Source organism: Procambarus clarkii, chromosome 83, assembly GCF_040958095.1.
Source record: "Procambarus clarkii isolate CNS0578487 chromosome 83, FALCON_Pclarkii_2.0, whole genome shotgun sequence".
NCBI lineage: Eukaryota > Metazoa > Arthropoda > Malacostraca > Decapoda > Cambaridae > Procambarus > Procambarus clarkii.
In genome coordinates this window covers 23,346,267-23,366,503 of record NC_091232.1, presented here as the reverse complement: position 1 = coordinate 23,366,503, position 20,237 = coordinate 23,346,267, and the positions used below count along the sequence as shown (strand labels likewise).

The following is a 20,237-nucleotide window of genomic DNA, read 5'->3' as shown; positions in this document are numbered from 1 at the left end:
CCTCTCCTCGTCCTTCCCCCCTTCCTCAGACTCTCAACCGTTTCCGGGCCTTGGACCCTGATACGCCCACTGCCCCCTCCTCTGTTCCTTTGAGTTCTTTCCCGAGGGGTCCCCCTCCTGGTCCTCTGTCTGGGGTTCCCCTTCTTTCGACCCGGTCTGTCATGTCTCCTGTGTCTTCTTCCTCGTCCCCCTCCGATCCTCCTTCCCATCCTCTTCCTCCATCTATCGGCTCTCCCCGCCGCCTGTCGGTGCAGGCGGATGTCCATCGCTCTCCTAACGGCCGTCGTGTGTGCTCTCGTTCGGCTTCTCCTGTTGAGACACTGGAATCCGTTGCCCGGTACGTAGTTGCTGGGACACCTGTCTCTTTAAGTCAGAAGCGTAAGCCTGGCTCCTCTCCTTCCTCTTCCCCGGCGGGTAAGAAGGCTTCGCTTTCTTCCTTAGCTCCTACTTCTGGCTCTGTTGCTCCTTCCTCTCCCGTTTCAGTGGTTGCGCCCCCTGTTCCTGCTATGGAGGTTTCTTTGGCCCCTGCTTCCCTTTCGGTTGCTGCTCTTGCTGGGGTGCGCTCCCCTCTTTCTACTCCCCCTCTTCCTACTCCCCCTCTTCCTACTGCTGTCCTTGACTGCTCCTCTCCGTTGTCTCCTCCTCTTCCTCCTCCTCCTCCGGACCCCGCCCGCCCACCTCTGATCTGTTCTCCCGTTTCCTTCCCTCCGTCTTTGCTCAGTTTACCCATGCCCCCTAACCCTGACTTTGCTGACCCTGATCCCGACCCTGATATTCTTTAACGTGCTCTGTTGCTCTTTCGCCTTTGTTTCTTCCTTGTTCTCTGTTTTTGTCCTTTCTCTTCCCGTCGTTGTCCATTCTTCAATGGAACGTTCGAGGTTATTACGCCAATTTCCTCGAACTCCAACTTCTGATTTCGCGGTTTTCGCCCCTTTGTCTGTCTCCAGGAGCCAATGCTTGGTGCTCGTCCTGGTCGTTTTCGTGGCTATTCCTTTCTCTCCCCCCCCCCCAGCCATTGCTGGGGCTTCTAATTCTTCTGCTCTCTTGATTCGTGCAGATGTTCCCTTTGTTCCTTTACTTTTTCCTTCGCCTCTCCATTGTTCTGCTGCTCGTATCTTTGTGGGGAAATGGTACACAGTTTGTTCCATTTATCTCCCCCCGAGTGTCCCGCTCTCTCTTCCTGATTTGAAACACCTCCTAGACTCCTTGCCGGAGCCTGTGCTCCTGCTGGGTGACTTCAATTGTCGTCATTCTCTTTGGGGTGACGTTCTGACGAATACCCGGGGTCGCCTCCTTGAGCCGTTTCTCCTATCTTCTTCCCTGTCTCTTCTGAATTCTGGTGAGCCCACTCATTTGGACTCTCGGACTCGCGCCCTTTCTTGTCTTGATCTTTCTCTCTGCTCTTCTTCTCTTTACTTGGATTTCACGTGGCAGGTTCTTGATGACCTCCATGGAAGTGATCATTTCCCCATCCTTGTTTCCTTTTTCTCTTTTCGCCCTTCCCTCTCTTTCCCTAGGTGGCAGTTTGCTAAGGCAGACTGGACCCTATTTACCCTCAGTGCTGCTCTCTCTGACCTCTCCCTTCTGCCTCTCTCTCGCGCTCTCCTCCTTTTTCATGACACTGTCTTCAACGCTGCCCTCCGCTCTATTCCTCGCTCTTCCTCTCGGGGTCCACGGAAGTGCGTTCCCTGGTGGAATGCGGACTGTGCTCGGGCTGTCCGCTGTAAGCGTGCAGCCTGGAAGAGGCACCGCCGTAGGCAGACGACCGATTCTTTTCTTTTCTTTCGGAAAGCGAGTGCGGTGGCCCGTAGGGCCATCCGTACGGCTAAACGTGAATGTTGGGCATCTTATGTCTCAACAATTACGTCCGAAACCCCTCTGGCCCAGATCTGGAAGCGTATCCGCAAGATAGCGGGTAAGTTCGTTCCCGATGTTTCACCGGTCCTTCACCTCCATGATACTCTTGTGGCGGACCCGTTGCAGGTCGCTTCCGAACTGGGTTCCCACTTTTCGTCTGTTAGCTCTGGTCTTCATCTTCCCCAATCTTTCCTTCTTCGTAAACCTGTCCTTGAGTCTCGTCCTTTAGATTTCTGCACTCATCTTCAGCTTCCCTATAATGATCCCTTCTCTCTTTCTGAACTTCGTTCTGCTCTGACCCTCTGCGGTTCTACGGCGGCGGGCTCCGATGGTATTCATTATGAGATGCTTCGCCATCTCCCTCCGAGCACGTCTCAGTATTTACTGAGTCTGTATAATCGGATCTGGGAGTCGTCGTCAGTCCCTGAGGACTGGCTCGATGCCGTTGTCCTCCCTGTTCGCAAACCCGGGTCTCTGGGTACTTCCCCTAAGGACTTTCGCCCTATTGCTCTCACAAGTTGTGTCTGCAAACTTTTTGAACGTATGGTTAACGTTCGTCTGATGTGGTTCCTGGAACACCATCACCTCCTCTCCCCTTCTCAATTTGGTTTCCGCAAGTGCCGCAGCACGACAGATGTCCTGGTGAACTTGGAGGTCTATATTTGTACTGCTTTTGCTGCGAAGACCTCCGTTGTTGCCGTCCTTTTTGACCTGGAAAAGGCTTACGACACCACTTGGCGTTATCATATCCTATCTCAACTTCATTCTTTTGGCCTTCGTGGTCATCTCCCTCTCTTTCTCCGCAGCTTCCTCTCTCGTCGTTCCTTTCGGGTGCGCCTTGGTACCGCTCTCTCTCCCTCTTTTCAGCAATATGAAGGTGTGCCCCAGGGTAGTGTTCTGAGCACTACTCTTTTTCTGGTTGCCCTCAATGGTCTTCTTTCCTCTCTTCCTTCTGGTGTCTTCTCCGCTCTCTATGTCGATGATCTTACCCTTTGTTGTCAGGGTGATGATTCGCCTCTCCTTCAACGCCGGCTTCAACTTGCAATTGATGCCGTGTCGTCTTGGGCCACTGATCATGGCTTCAAGTTCTCTACTTCTAAGACTTGTGCCATGACATTTACGCGGAAACGGGTTGTTCTTCGTCCCTCTTTGTCACTTTATGGTCATCCCCTTGAATACAAAGATTCCGCGAAGCTTTTGGGGTTATTCCTTGACACTCGTTTGTCTTGGTCTCCCCATATCTCTTACCTCCGTGTTGAGTGCTCTAAGGCCCTTACCCTCCTTCGGGTCTTGTCCCATACTTCTTGGGGGGCAGATAGGCGCACTCTCCTTGCTTTACATTCTTCTCTCGTCCTGTCTAAGCTCGATTATGGTTGCCCTGCTTACTCGTCTGCTTCTCCTTCTACTCTTCGCCGTCTTGATGCTTTGCACCATACTGGGTTGCGCCTCAGTTCTGGTGCCTTTCGTTCGACTCCCGTCCTTAGCTTGTATGTTGACACTGGCTTCCTGTCTCTCCAGGACCGCCGTGATCGCTACTGTCTTCGCTATCTTGCGCGGTCCTTGCAACATCCTTCCTCTCGCCTCTGTCGTGCTTTAACTTTTACCCCTCCTGCGGTTCCTGTTCCTCTTCACCACCTCCCTCTTTCTGTCCGGTTATCTCGCCTGCAGGATTCTCTTTCCGTTCGTATTTCTGATGTTTCTCCTCGTGTTGTTCCTTCTTTGCCCCCGTGGAGGGTCCCTCTTCCGCGGTTTTGTACTTCCTTGACCCGTATCACTAAAGCTTTTACCCCTCCTACGGTTCTAAAACGCCTTTTCCTCGAGCACTTTTCTTCTCACTCCCGCTCCGTTTCTGTCTTCACCGATGGGTCTAAGTCAGCGGACGGTGTTGGCTACTCTGTTGTTTTTCCTGATCGCACTTATATGTGTCGCTTGCCTCCGGAGACTAGCATCTTTACAGCGGAACTTTATGCTATTCTCTATGCTCTTCGTCTCCTACTTTCTCGTTGTCAGTCTTCCTTTGTAGTTGTTGTTGACTCTCGTAGTGCCCTCATGGCTCTCGGGTCCTTTAATCCAGTTCATCCAGTGGTTGTCGAGATCCAGCATTGGCTGTTTCTCGTTCATAGTAAATTTAAGTCGGTTGAGTTTTGTTGGGTTCCCAGCCATATTGGTGTGTCTTTAAATGAGCGTGCGGATGCTGCCGCCAAGGAAGCTGTCCGCTCTTGTCCCATCTCTCGTAAGGGCATTCCGTATTCCGACTTTTACCCGGTTATCCATTCCTCAGTCCTTACCCGTTGGCAGGCTTCTTGGTTGTCTGTTACTGGTAACAAGCTACGTACTCTTAAATGTTGTGTTTCCTCGTGGCAGTCCTCCTTCCACCGTAACCGGCGGTGGGAAACGGCTCTGGCGAGGTTGCGTATTGGCCATACTCGCTTAACCCATGGTCACTTGATGGAGCGCCGCCCTGCTCCTTATTGTCCTAGTTGCATTGTCCCTCTTACGGTCGTGCATGTCCTTCTTGAATGTCCTGACTTCCAGGACGAGCGTATGTCTTGCTTTCCAACCGCCCCTCGCGGTCACCTGTCCCTCGATAGAATTCTTGGTGACTCGGATACTTTTGATATCGTTCGCCTTATGCGTTTTTGTTCTCGTATTGGCATCCTTGGTGATATTTAGCGCCCTCTGATTATTTTGCGTATTTGATGGTGCTACATAGCCTTCCCGGTTTGGTGCCTTCTTTTGATAATTACTTACTTACTTACTATTGCCAATGTACACTTTCCATTGAAATACGGGATTGAAAATGAACCTCTACTAAGAGGGCAACATACAAAGTCGAGAGAAACCCACCTAATATGACACTTTGCTTTCCTTCAGTAGGCACTTCCTTGGGTAATGTGCTCTTCAAAATCAGAGATTGGGCTGCTCCACTATCTCTCAGAATTACTACTGACCTGCTATACTGGTCATTCGATACATACCCTTTCGAAGTATAGGGTAAACAATCCTGGTTTCTCTCTCCTATTTGTTCACAGGGAATGGGTTTCAACTGGTAGTGTCACATAACTCACCGGCATAACTTCCCTATGCGGGTCGTTACCTGCCCTGCTCTTACACTTACCAGACACGTGTTCTTTCTTCCCGCACGTCAAACACACTTTGTCTCTCCTTGAGCTTGTTCGTCTCAGACTACCTGGGGTGAAGTTTTCTCTTCACGGCACCATGGGGAATGGTTCACTCCTCCTGCTTGAGTTGGTCTTGGAAACATATCTTGTAGAGGGCCTATGAGTTAAAATACATTCTTCAGCCATGGTGACCGCAGCACCCAATGTCTCTACTTGCTGTGTTTCCAAGTGCGTTTTCAGATCATCTGATAGACACTACTTGAAATCTTCCAACGGGATAAGTTGTTCCAGCTGTTCCTTAGTCTCAACCTTCCAAAACGCACACCAATCGTAAACCAACTGTTCCTTAATGCAAGCCAATCTCTTAAAAGTGTGCTCTGCTGTTTTGTTAAGGTTACGTAACTTCTGTCTATATACTTCAAGCACCAACTGACAAGCCATCACCGCCACCTTCTTGATAGCGTCGTAACAACTAGACTGACTTACGGACAGTGTGGAGTACGCTGTTTGGGCCTTCCCAGTTAGCAGTGATTGAATCATAATAGCCTGATTGTCCATAGGCCAGTCCAATGAGGCAGCTATTTTCTCGGAGACAGCAAAGAATTTTCTTTCTTTTTTCTCTCCTGTCTTTCTCTTCTGTTTCTCCCCCTTTCATGAAAGCTACGTTCTTTTCTTCTTTTTCTCCTTTTCTTCTCTTTCTCGCTCTTTTTCTTCTCTCTCTACTTCTATATTTTCCCTTCGATTTCACGATTTATTTCTAATTCTCGCATTTTCACTGTCAATAGGCACACATTAGGTTCACCTGTGTCACTCGCACCATCACTTCCCAGGTCTTCCTTTTTAGTGGAGTCCATATCACTCGCTACTTTGCTACAGACTAGACTTTCCTGTTTGTCTTCTGGTTTCAAAGGTCTATTCATTTATGATAGGATCTTGTTCTCTTACTTTTAGTTCAAGGTAGGCGCTTATCAACACTAGTTTTGGTTTCCTTTAAAACTTCAATTTGGAGAGGCAGTTCTCGTTGTTTATGAACGCCTGAACAACGTCTAGTGTATCAATAGTAGTTTTCTCCACCATTGCTTACGCTCTTAACACTGCACGTAAACACAAAAAAGGAATCTGTACAAGATTCATTTTGTCAATGTAATGGGAAATATTGAATTGTAATCGTAACATATTTAGTATAGCATGAGTTGCTATTACGTGCAACAGATGGCGCAGTTAAGAAAAAAGCATGTTTACCTTTAACAGGTGTGGCATCTATATAATAGGCATATAAAAACAGACCCATATTCGAATGGAACGTTGTGTCACAATTTCAAGGCAATCGATAAAGAACTTTCGGAGATTGCAGTGTGTGTTGCTCTTTTGTCCAAATTATGGCGCTGTTTTTTAAAAAAAACATATTTTTCCTTTCACAGGTGAAGCATGTATATAGTAGGTATATAAAAACACGCGCCTATTGGAATGCAACGTTGTCAAAATTTTAAAGCAATGGGTAAAGAGGTTTCGTAGATTTCCCTCACATGAAAAAAAGCTTCATAAAAGCTTTTTTTTCCCTGTCTTAGACAAGACATCTATATAGTAGGGGGGTACCACCTCTGGTGCAATTATAGGGACCCACAGCCTCAGAGAAGGGAACACAGAGCATTCAGGGAAAAACTTGCCATTTAACTCTGAATACGTAAGAGTGTTCGCTTCTCCTACCACCCCCTTTTTTTTTTATGGTGTACACTTTATTATGCAAGGTTATACAGTTACATTTTTGATTTTATACAAAAAATGAACATTAAAAGGACACACAAAAAAGTTCGCTTCCTACAGGCTGTAGATTTCCTTGAACTCCTCTGACGCCGGGCAGGAACCGAGGATGCAGCGAGCATTCCCCGTCTTGATTGCGACACTGAGGCGCTGAAAGAGAAAACTTGCTGCTCTAGGGTCTCTTGTGGTGTCAATGAGCTTGGAACCAAGATCCTTAAGAAACCTTCTTGCACTCTCTCCCCATGGGCCTAGGGTCTCAGAGCCTATTGGAACGAAGGTGTACCAATGATCTAATTGCCTGTATTTGGCTGACTTGTCTCTTTTTCTGTGTGTCGCCGCGGCTCCTGCTGTGCCGGCAGAGAGGTTGATGTATGTGGTTGCCAGGGTGGATACACAAGTATAGTCCCATGCCAACTGTCTGCCACCATTTCACGGTCGCAGTGTGATTCCGTCTGGTCGGCCGGCAAAGCTAACAGAGTCACGGTTCAGTAGGTTGCGGGGCTCTCTCTCCGCTGGACACTGAGCAGAGGCAAGGCTTCTTTTAATGATGCCATTGACTTCGTCGTGTCTAGTGTGCCAACCACCAGATTTTCCACAGTGCAGGCCATGCAATCCATATTCGTCAGCATCTGCCTCGCCGCAAATACACCTATGGACAATGTGGATAGGGGCAGCAAGACGGAGAGCGACTGCAATACGGAACTCCTGCGGATCAAGACGTGTGCCTGTCGCAGACATAGGGACTGCCAAAAGGAAGTCCCCTGCATGGGGAGCCTGCACAGCTGTGAGGCGTGCACGATCACTGGGGGTTGTTGCTGCCTCCAGCAAAGCTGTGGCTTCTTTGTCTACAATGGGGCTGTCCCAACTGGATTGTTTCTTGGCTTTCGGCATGGCTGGTCTGAGTGCTGGGTCTGCCATGGCACCCCATTTCGTGTCGCATTCCGAGTAGTGGGGGTCCTGTATCCCCGCTACATCACTCAGGCTGTCAGGTAGAATTTCCTTAACCAGGTCATCTGATGCTGAGGAGGAAGACAGGAAGGCTGGGACAGCAATTTCGGTAGCCGTGCGGACACCCAAGCCACCGAGCCTAACAGGAAGAGTGGCTTGTTTCCACTGGCATTCGTTGAGGGAGAGGTTAACAATTTTTTCCAGCATGGTCTTCAGTAAGAGGTCATACTCTTCAAGCTTTTGGCTGTCGTAAGATGGGGCGCACCTCAGAAAGTAGGTTAGCCTCGGAAGGGATAGGCATTTAGTGAGGAGATAAAAAGCATCCTGGGCATCGATGTCACCTATTCTGTCGTCCATCCTCCTAAGATCTGCGATTATCTTGTCAAGGATCTCCTCAATGGCATTAGACCCGAGGGGGGCTCCAAGGAGGGTGCTGTTCTCGGCCCTAATGACATGGGCTCCAGGCAAGGCAGACCTTATTCTTGCTACGATGTCTGGGTTGGAAGAGACTACTTCACACTTGGAAGGGTTCAGGACAAGACCCAGGCTTACTTCTTGCTCCCTTATTTTCCTGATATCTGCCAAGAGATGGTCTACGGTGCCAGCTATAGTGCCATCATCCAAAAACCAGATGTTGAACTCGCTGGACAAGCTTTCGGTGATTTATTTTAAGACCAAGCAGAAAAGAAGGGGAGCAAGAGGATCACCTTGCTGAACACCTTCACATGATCTGATTTCATGTTCACCAAAGAGCAGTTTTGACTCACCACTGTAGCACGATAGTATGAACGGGTAGAGGGGCCGGAAATGGCGATGTACGGCACAAAGTACTGCATCTCTTCTTACCATGTTGAAGGCATTCTTAAAGTCCAGTTTGAGCAGGGCCTGTTCATCAGAAATGTTGGTGATGTATGCTCGTGCTGCATGGGCAGCCGCTTCACAGCCTAGGGGGATTCCAAATCCTAGCTGGATTGGTTTCAGCAATAGCAGCAATTCAGCAATTTCTATATAGTATGTATACAAAAACTCGCTCGCAGCGAATGGAACGTTGTGTGAAAATTTTAAAGCAAACGGTGAAGATCTTTTGGAGATTTGTGATTTTGAACAAGCGAATATTTACATTTTTATTTATAAAGATTGTGTGATATTTCATTGGAATTGAGCTATTTTGTTTACCATATCATTCATTTCGTAGGCATATTTTTTTTATTTCGTTTTTTTTAACTGTTTTTCTTATGATCAAATCCACAAGGGCCATGAAAAGGATTCGAACCTGCGCCAAAGAGCATCCCTTAATCGACGTTGCCTTAATCGACTAATCGACTGATCCCAGCATCTGGGATGCTCTTGGGCGCGGGTTCGAATCTGTGACGCAACCTGTCCTCTTAAAAAGAACGTCGTTTTTGACCGTTTGCCCGTACGGCCGAATATAATTGGATGTTCATGGTAGGTCGCTATGTGAATTGCCTCTTGAGGCAATTCACATAAGAATAGAGCGACCTACCATGAACACCCAAATCACGGAACTATTTACTCTACCCACCATGAGAGTAAGGACAAGACAAGAACATATCGATGCCAACACAGAAGACAATGTCCAACATAACAGGCCAATTACACTGGATTAATCTTTGTGTTTGGATAGGAGATGCCTCGTATGGGCCAATAAGCCTTCTGCAGCCCCTATGTTTATCCCTTATGTATCCCCCCATGTTTTCACCTCCATTGTATTATCACCTGACCTAATGCGGGTATAAAATCAACTAGTACTGTAAGATCTGTTCACTTGAGAATGAACCATGGAGGTTCGAAACGTCGTGCAAATTATACAAATAAGTGTAATACACTCTATAGTAAATCACTTCTTTTCTTCACCTTAGAAGTACGAAAATGAGTTTTGGAGAACTCCTATTTCAATTAAGCCCTGATGCTAAGAAAATAGTTAGAGGGATAGAAGCCCTAAACCAGAAAATAATAAATACAGAATATGCGGTCATATTCAATGAAACATGTTTGAAAGAAAACCTGCTGCCAGTATACACCAATATATATATATATATATATATATATATATATATATATATATATATATATATATATATATATATATATATATATATATATATATATATATATATGAAAAACATAAAAATGACCCCTCACTTGCTCTAGTGCTCTTGGGAGGTGGTATATCTTTGGAGTGTATAAATACTCCGAAATTACCATCTCTTTTAAGGGTCTGAGCAGGTGGTGGAGTGGGTTAAGGCGTACCTGTTATGCCAGTTGCTGGAAGGCTTCTGTGCTGGCTAGGGTTCGAGTCTCCTGGTGGGAAAGTGTTCTAAAGTTGTGTGTATATATATATATATATATATATATATATATATATATATATATATATATATAATTATGTAAGGTTATACATTTACATAGTTTGTTTACAAAAAATGAACATTAAAAGGAAATAAGGGGAAGTTTGTTTCCTAGAGGCTGTAGAGTTCTTGGAACTCTTCGGTCGCCAGGCAGGAACCGAGGATGCAGTGGGCATTTCCCCTCTGGATCGCGACACTGAGGCGCTGGAGGAGAAAACTTGCCACTCTAGGGTATCATGTAAAGTCAATGAGCCTGGAACCAAGAACCTTAACACATCTTGCAAAATCTCGCTCAATGGACTAGGGTCTCGGCTCCTATTGTAACGAAATTGAACCATTGATCTAATTCCCTGTACTTCGTAGACTTGTGTCATTCTCTGAGCCTTCTGCTTGGCTGGCAGAGAGGTTGATGTATGTTGTTGCCAGGAGGGGGGGGGGGGGTGGGGATACTCAAGTATAATTCCACGCCATCTGTCTGCCATCCTTCAAAGGGTGCAATGTGATCCCGTCTGGTCGGCCAGCAAAGCTAGCAGAGTTAGGGTTCAATAGGTTGTGGGGCTCCCTCACCGCTGGACACTGGTGTTACGGCCACAATGGGTTGCAACCGGGTTCTTTGCTGGTGGAACTATAGTTCTGGTATCCGGCCCCAAGTTAGTAGTGGCTTTCAAGGAGTGAGCTCGGTAATGCAAGTAAAATACAAATGGGGAGGTGCATTGAATACGACACTTCATCAATTATTAATATATTCACATATAAACACTTTCCCATCACCTCATATAATCCTAAAGGAACTATTACTACACTTAATATGTACACAAGTGTCTCTCTCATAAGACACTAAATGCTCCTCGATGCTCAATCGATGCAGTCTTGTCAGCTACCGTGTTTCCTCAACACACAGTACCGTCCTCAACCAGTACTGGGAAACACCAACGAGTCTACCCTGGACACGGAGCCAGCCAAAACACAGTCTCACTAGGTGCTCTTCGTGCACGCCCACAATCACTCTCCAGCCTGGTGCTGGCAGAGAACATCAGCCTCGCGCTGCTGGGCCTCTACACTAACAAATACAGGGGTAGCGAACCCCTGGCAGGAGCTTCTTGCAACTCGCTGGTTACACTCCTCCGTAGCACCTTAACTGTCAGTCGTCTCTTCCGTTAGCCAGTCCCGGGTACGCCGAATTCTGTCACTGCCACTTCACAGGCAGACAGTAGAACACTGCACAGTTCTTCTCCAGCGGCGGCTCACTGCTTCCGTAAAGAAGAATGGAGTAGAGAGCTATTGGCTGCCATGAGTAGACTGACTGTCCTCGTACCACAGCAGCCCTACGTCGACTCTGTGGATACAGACACGTCATCAGTACACTGGTCAGTACATGGGACACTAGGAAACATCACTTACGTACTCTGACAGAGACATACAACTCCTCCTATAATAGATGGCGCTGCTTTTCTAGGCGCCACCTCACCAGAGGTCAGCACCAGCTACCTCTCGAGCTGACTAGGACAGGATTCTAGCTCCTCTTGCTGGTATCTTCCTGCCACCACTAGATGGCGTCGTCCATGTTGTGGGGGCTTCGGGAGCGGACTCACAGATGGCATTGACGTCGCTTCTCAATGCTCCGACGATGGAATCGGGTTCGTAACAACTGAGCAAAGGCAAGGCTCCTCCTAATTATGTCATTGACTTCGTCGTGTCTAGAGCGCAAACCGACTGATTTTCCTCAGTGCAGGCAATGCAATCCATAATCGTCTGCATCTCCCTCGAAGCAAATACACTTATGAACAGTGTGGATAGGGGCAGCATGTCGGAGAGCAACTGCAATATGGAGGCTGCTGCGGATCAAGATATGTGCCGGTCGCAGACATGGGACTGCCAAAAAGAAGTCAAGTGTGTAGGGAGCCTGCACAGCTTTGAGGCGTGCACTATATACATATACATATATATTGATATTTGAAGCACACATTTATGGTAATAGTGATACTGTAACAGTAAGCATAGATACATAATTTTGGCGGTATGAATAATTCATAGTGCATTTGATTGTACTATGTTAACATATAAATTCCATGCAGTAATCTTCCCTGCTGTAGCTGGAGATTCTGATGACATACTTTTGACAGTAATATGTGAACAAATTGTTTCAGGTTCTTTGTTATCCACACATGAGAGAACGAGGAAGAGGAATTGAAATTACAGCTAGAAATACCAGGTAAGATATTTCATATTGTTCAGTTTATCATTGGGGGTTTAATATTGTTTTGTTTATCATTAGAGATTAGTATTGTTAAGTTTAACATTAGAGTTTAATATTGTTTTGTTTATCATTGGAGATCAGGATTGTTCAGTTTAGCATTAGAGTTTAAAATTGTTCTGAGCATTCGTCTGAAGCTTCGACATCATTTGGAGAGTCCCTGGGAACATTATCACAACATCTAATGATGGAAGCCAAGTGAGGTACTCTTCCAGATTTATAAACGTAAACTCCTTGGCTCTTATTCAGAGCCTTACACACATTATCTTAAGAAAGGATGCGTGTTACATCCAAAAATTTGTCTTTTAATACATTTACACATATTTGGTCTTTCATTCTCCTTCGTTAAAAAACTACGACATTGTAGTAAGTTTCTCCGTATAATATAATTTTATGAAATATTTTGTTAATATAAACTTAAGGTTAGATTTAAATTAATGCATTGAAAATAAAGTATATTTATAAGGATCACAGGGAATAAAGATGCAGCCAATGTGATTTTAAATGAAATTTTAATTATGGTATAATTTTAGGAAAGCAGGAATAAAAACGGGAATTAAATAATGGGGATTACGAGAAAAACAATTAATATAGAAAGGTTATCATATGAGGATGGGTCATTTCTTAGAAAATGAGGGACTGGATCTATGACTTAAAAATATTAAATGCTAGTAATGATTTATGTGAGAACGGAAGGAAGTGATGGGAAAATACCATCACAGAAAAGTTATAGCGAAATTAAATTGCAGCCAAAATATTCCAAAGTTAGAAAAAAATGCCGTATGCAGTAGAGAGTAGGAGCACATGACTGACAAAAGTTATAAACTGAATCCTTGACCAATGGAAGTTAAGAATAGCACATCCACACCAGTTTTTGAAAATCTTGAAAGCAAACTGATTTTTCGAACTTTAGAATATGGGAAAAAGATAAATTTATCAAAGTTCAGAATATATGAGGAACAAAAAAAAACAAATATTATGCCTGATGTTGAAGGTACTGAGAGAAGGAGTTTTGTAGAATATCTTATTAGAGTTTCTGAAACTGTGATTATGACGTGAAAAGGTAAATGTGAGACAACAGGAACGTTCAAGTGGTGATTTAAGCTTCAGTGTGGCCTAAACTATTGCGACAACGATAGAGCTGTTATAATACAAACTGAGCAATTATAGTTCAAACGAAATTATTATAGTATGGATTGCGATAAGAATAAGATTATAGATTAGATTAAGCTAATATAGTACAGTCTGAGCTACTATAGTACAAATTCAGCTATTGCAATAGTCTAAGCTTCCTAGTAACGAAATATAATGTGTTTTATACATGTTATACACTTCATATTTAGTAATTGGAAGTAAACCATATGATATGCAGGAGATAAGAGAACAATGTTAACAATGAAAACATTATTTCTTCCTGAAGATTCATATTACACATAATTCATAACATATTAAATATAACGTAGAATATTTCTAGTTATGATGTGAGGATCACGTCTCTCCAATAAAAGCTGAATTAGTGATGTTTGCAAACAAATAAATAGTAAAATTAAGTCACAGGATAATGAAAACATATTTATGTTAGATTACCTGAACCTGAAATATTAGGGTGTGCATTTATACTTCATCCAGGCTAGAATTGCATGCAACATCACCATCCTGCAATGGTAGATGGCTTTAACAATGCAAGCTAGGGCTTGGCAAGACGTAAGTAGAGCGTACAAGATCAGGGTGCGAGTTATCTGGTGAGGCTCCAGCTTTGGGGAATTCCTCCTCGACCGGCTACACTTTTTTCCGAATCAGGGTGGTCATGGACGTCCTTCAGTGCTGAGGATGCACTATAATGGTGTTCCCGCCGGACTTTATACACAAAGTTTATAGTGCAGGGGTTTAGTTGTGGGAGCCTTTGAACCTCGTACTGAGGGCACCTCACATGTTCAGGTTAGCAGTGTGCAGAGAAGGGTTTATGTAAATATATATGTAATCTATAAATACGTACTAATACACAGGGAGCATTCATTACGTTAAGACTGGTGTTTATCGAAGCTAATATTATGTCAGACACTTGGAAGCCTCACTGATCGATGACCATATTATAATCGCCGAAAATACTGTCTTAACATTTCTGCCAACCAGTCAAGACGGCTTACCTGTCACTACCGGTCACTAAGGTCTTATGCGAGTTCCTTCTTGATACTCAGGAACAGTAATGACATGCACAGTCATCAAGGGTAGTGACCTGTCAACTGACAGTCATCAAGGGAAGTGACCTGTCAACTGACAGTCATCAAGGGTAGTGACCTGTCAACTGACAGTCATCAAGGGAAGTGACCTGTCAACTGACAGTCATCAAGGGTAGTGACCTGTCAACTGACAGTCATCAAGGGAAGTGACCTGTCAATAGACAGTCATCAAGGGCAGGGACCTGTCAACTGACAGCCAACACGGCTAGTGACCTGTCAACAGACAGTCATCAAGGGGTAGTGACCTGTCAACAGTCATCAAGGGGTAGTGACCTGTCAACAGACAGTCATCAAGGGCAGGGACCTGTCAACTGACAGTCATCAAGGGTAGTGACCTGTCAACAGACAGTCATCAAGGGCAGGGACCTGTCAACAGACAGTCATCAAGGGTAGGGACCTGTTGTCACGGGGGTGGGCTGGGCTCTGCTAGCAATCGATATTAAGCCAAAGACTTACAGGGAAATTTTTGAGGAAAGCAAATTGAATTCTTATATAACTTACTATTACCTATAGGAGAAATAACCTAATTCAAACCATGTTTTCTGAGAGGAAAAACGTTTTTTTTTTTTTTGCCCCATGATACTGGAAATTAACATCATAGTTTTACACAAGCCTCATATGAGAGCGAAGTCAATTCTCAGAAGTACCTACAACACATTGTCAATTTTATATAAAATTTAAACTTATAACCAAGCATATCCCAGTGACCACTTGGTCAACCAGGCTATTGCTTGCTCTAGCATCACTGGGCTGATCTGGCATGCTCATTGTAAGACTTGGCATATCCCCACCAGTTGGACATACTACATCGGGGACGATAAAATTGGTATTATGAGTGTGGCGGATGAGTACAAGTACTTAGGAATACTTATCGGGGCCGGAGGCAGACGCATATCCTATGGTTCCCTGTTTGAGGACGGTCTGACTAACATCACTAACGCCCCCCTCAAACCACAACAGAGGTTATACCTACTTAAACAAGACCTAATCCTCAAGCTTGTTCTCGGACGCGTGTTTATGGCGGATTTAGCGAGGCTTGACAGGCAGTTGCGGCACGCCATTCGTGGCTGGTTGTGACTGCCTCACGATACCCCTAATGCCTTCTTTCATACCGACGTAAAGGACGGTGGACTAGGAATTCCCGACTTTACTACATCATTCCGCCTACAAAAGAACAAGCGGCTCGGGACGTTGGTAGAGTCGGAGGATTCGGTGATAGTGGCTATGGCTCTTCTACCCGCATTCCAAGCACGAATGCGTCGATGGGTAGACCTGACCACGGCCGCCGGAACCCCCTTTAACAGAACGGCTGAGCGCTCTAGAAGTTGGAAAGCAAAACTGTATAGGATGGTTGATGGTGCCGGCCTTGCATCTACTTGTGAGGTTCCTTCCTGCCATAAGTGGGTCTCATCCGGTACCCGTCAGCTAAGCGGATGAGACTTTGCTTATGCCTTCCAGATTAGGGCAAACGCTGTAGTCTAGACGTTGTAAACGTATAGAACAGCTAGGGGTAGACTCGAGGCTTCCGGTCTCTGCGAGGAATGCCCGAGACCAGGAACCCTGGGCCACATATCCCGGGCATGCTATAAGACGCACGGAGCTCGGGTGAAACGTCATGCCAATATCACTCGGTTCATAGCTGGTCGCCTGCGGCAGAGAGGTTTCGAGGTGGAACGTGAGGTTCGTATACCGGATGGAAGGGCCTTCTGCAAGCCCAGCATCATCGCTTGCAAAGGTGACGAAGCCTTCATATTGGACACCCAGGTCTCTGCTGATAACTTCCCTCTCTCGCGTCCACATCAGAGCAAGTGCGACAAATACGGCACCCAGAGATCCTTCAAAAGGTCAGGGAATATACCGGGAAGTACACAGCATCCGCCTCATCGATAATCCTTAATTGGAGAGGAGCATGATACAAGGAGAGTGCACACGGACTTCAGGATATGGAACACACCAAGAGCGACTTTGAGACTTGCTCTATGAAAGCCCTAACCTGGACATATTCCATCTACAGAATATGGTCCAAATCCACATCAAGGGGGCATACATGACAACCCTCCCGCTCCGGGGCCTTGCTAGGAGCTTTCGCTTTGAATTGTTTTTCATGTATGCTGCTGTCAAGTCACCAATACTGCCGGTTAGGCAGCTTGTTGTTTTGCCCTCAGCTTTAATTCTTTTTTAATGGCATACTGTGCATCTCTCCCTTTGTATGTTGTCTTATATAAGAAAACAAAATACTAAATAATTTTCCATTTTACGTGTTATTATTATCATCAAACTGTTATTATTACACTACGAATCGTGTAGGTTGAGATTGACATCTGCCATTTATATGTATTTTAGTTTGTGTTGACAGGGAAGTATGTGTGCTTAGGGGTGCCTTCTCACCATGCCCAGTGGCTGGGGGGATTGGTGCTCTGAAGCTATTTAAAACCCTATAGCCCCCTGAAATGGCAAGGGGCGTTTGGGGACAAAATATCCATGATGAAAAAGCACTCAGCTCAGACTGTTGCCTCTGGTTGTGCCGTATGGGATATCTAATTTACCGCCATGGTCACTTCATTAGACGAAAATAATTACACTGGGATTCCTGGCCGTTTGCTCGTTACTTATATGAATTTGGTGTTAATATGACATATGTAAGGACATAGAACAGTGTAGTCAAGCTAATACTCTTCAGCTATTTATCCGCACATCTTCACATTTCTGTGTAATAGGAGCGAATTTGTGTACTTCAGTGCCGGTCAAGCATAGACGCTTTAACCAATCAGAGAATCTCTGTTACGAAGGTATGGATACACTAACCTTTTTTCAGGTCATAAAATGTCATTTGGGTAAGTCACGTTATGGTTACTCCGGTCGTCTCAAGCGGGTGACCTGACTGCTGGATTCTGATGCCCGAGGGAAAAGCTCACCAAAGTAGCTTCTTTTAAGAGATGATGGGCTAGTACTCATTCCAATAATAGAACTCCCAGCGTGATATATATCCATAGCGTTAGTCCACGTGCTTTACACTACGAACTTCGTGAATCCTGTGCACATATAACATTGTGTCAATGTAGGAAACTGAGAGAACACACTCTACATTACCTTTGAGATAAACTGAGAGGACACACTCCACATTACCTTTGAGATAAACTGAGAGAGCACGCTCTACATTACCTTTGAGATAAACTGAGAGAGCACGCTCTACATTACCTTTGAGATAAACTGAGAGAGCACGCTCTACATTACCTTTGAGATAAACTGAGAGAGCACGCTCTACATTACCTTTGAGATAAACTGAGAGAGCACGCTCTACATTACCTTTGAGATAAACTGAGAGAGCACGCTCTACATTACCTTTGAGATAAACTGAGAGAGCACGCTCTACATTACCTTTGAGATAAACTGAGAGAGCACACTCTACATTACCTTTGAGATAAACTGAGAGAGCACGCTCTACATTACCTTTGAGATAAACTGAGAGAGCACACTCTACATTACCTTTGAGATAAACTGAGAGAGCACGCTCTACATTACCTTTGAGATAAACTGAGAGAGCACACTCCACATTACCTTCGAGATAAACTGAGAGAACACACTCCACATTACCTTTGAGATAAACTGAGAGAGCACGCTCTACATTACCTTTGAGATAAACTGAGAGAACACACTCTACATTACCTTTGAGATAAACTGAGAGAGCACGCTCTACATTACCTTCGAGATAAACTGAGAGAACACACTCCACATTACCTTTGAGATAAACTGAGAGAGCACGCTCTACATTACCTTTGAGATAAACTGAGAGAGCACGCTCTACATTACCTTTGAGATAAACTGAGAGAGCACGCTCTACATTACCTTTGAGATAAACTGAGAGAACACACTCTACATTACCTTTGAGATAAACTGAGAGAGCACGCTCTACATTACCTTTGAGATAAACTGAGAGAGCACGCTCTACATTACCTTTGAGATAAACTGAGAGAGCACGCTCTACATTACCTTTGAGATAAACTGAGAGAGCACGCTCTACATTACCTTTGAGATAAACTGAGAGAGCACACTCTACATTACCTTTGAGATAAACTGAGAGAACACACTCTACATTACCTTTGAGATAAACTGAGAGAGCACGCTCTACATTACCTTTGAGATAAACTGAAAGAACACACATTACCTTTATTACCTTGCATTTAATCGTTAAGCTGTTATCGCGGGGGAGGATACTGCTTGACAATCTTTATGAGGGTGTCCAGCTGCTGGACACCTTTTTTGACCAGGAGAGTGGCTGTGTTGAATGCTTCAAGGTGGCCACTGCAAGATTCAGGGACTCTTAAAGCACTTCTAAGATCGTTGGATGCTTCACATTCCAGAAGATAGTGAAGTAATGGCTTTTCTGTGACAGTTTGGTGATGAGGAATGTTCCCTGGAAACACAAACCGAAACTGTCTCTTTTCCGCTTGTTACAACTTGTAATAAAGTTGTTACATCTTGGCTTAACGTGCTTATGACGTATTAGAACGTTGTTACAACTTGATATATTGGTTGTTATAACTGGTTAGGAGGTGTTAAAACTTGTTCGAACGTTGTACCAACGTCGTAGTTTCGGTGTGTGTTTGGCGGGTTGTTGTTGTTTAAGATTCGCTACTCAGAACAATAAGTTCCAGTAGCACGGGCTATGGTGAGCCCGTAAGTGGAGGCTCTTTGGACCCATTATCTGTATCAGTGGCTGATACTAAAGACCTGGCGATGGATGGGGATCTTCATGATGGTTTTCAGCCTGGGGGGCTGGCTATACCAGTTATGGAGCTAGTGGGGTTAGTGTAGACCTCTAGGTTTTCTGTTTTTTCTTTGCCTGCGACTTTGGCTGAGCAGTGCTGTCTTTGGAGTTTGGTGACGTGGCCTCCATGAGGAAGTCTTGAACCGTGCAGGTGTCGTATATATGATGCGGCGGTGAAGCTCCTATTATGATTTCCTCGTCTGAGGAGTCCATAACCTCCGTAGTGGGCGTTTTTGTCTTTCACCTCGCAGCCTTGGGTAGGTTTAGGTGTCGTTGATTGGTGGTTGTAGCTATTTCAGGAGCGCTGGTGGTGCTGTTATCGTTTGTAGACAGCACGTCTGCTAGCGCGGCTGCTGAGATAGTGATGGTAGGAGTGTTGGGAGCTGGAGAAGGAATTACCTCTGTTTGTGTTGCCCGGGTCATGGGCGGTTCTGGAGTCGGTGTTAAAGTTGACCGCATGGTCGTCCTGGTGGTAGTCTCCGGAGTTGTGGAGGAGGCAGTGAGATTTACGCTAGTGGCTATGATGGGGGCCAGGCCATTGTCTATGTATAATGCGTTTAGTTCACTGACAAAGCGCTGGTTGTCTGGTCCTGCTAGCCTTTCCGCAAGTCTAATAAGACCAGGGATAATGCCTGCACGTGATGCAGGGGGCTGTGAAGGAGCCTGTGGGACCTTGGGCCCCCAATGAGAAGGCTGTGTCGCCTGCTGGGAGGAGCCACATGTTGGTAAGACTGGAAAGTCTTCTGGTTGATTAGTAAGAGCTAAGCTGGTGGGTTGAACGCTTGGGACTCTGGTCGAGGAGGTAGAAGGGTTGTTTCTCTTGGCTTCAACCTGGGCCTTGATGCTTTCCTGTCTGCGGGGGCAGCGGTAGGAAATTGCGGCGTGATTGCCATCACAGAGCAAGCAGCGATGGACTGT

At 45.3% G+C, this 20,237-nt stretch overlaps 1 protein-coding gene across 1 annotated transcript in view; it reads left to right on the top strand.

The window, feature by feature from the left end:
• The window catches only part of LOC138358420 (uncharacterized), a 115,640-nt gene that overhangs the window by 75,480 nt on the left and 19,923 nt on the right, over positions 1-20,237 (top strand). The window contains exon 4 of the mRNA XM_069316253.1: positions 12,205-12,269. Within this exon, the coding sequence (XP_069172354.1) occupies positions 12,205-12,269 (65 nt within the window). The remainder of the gene's footprint in view (positions 1-12,204; positions 12,270-20,237) is intronic.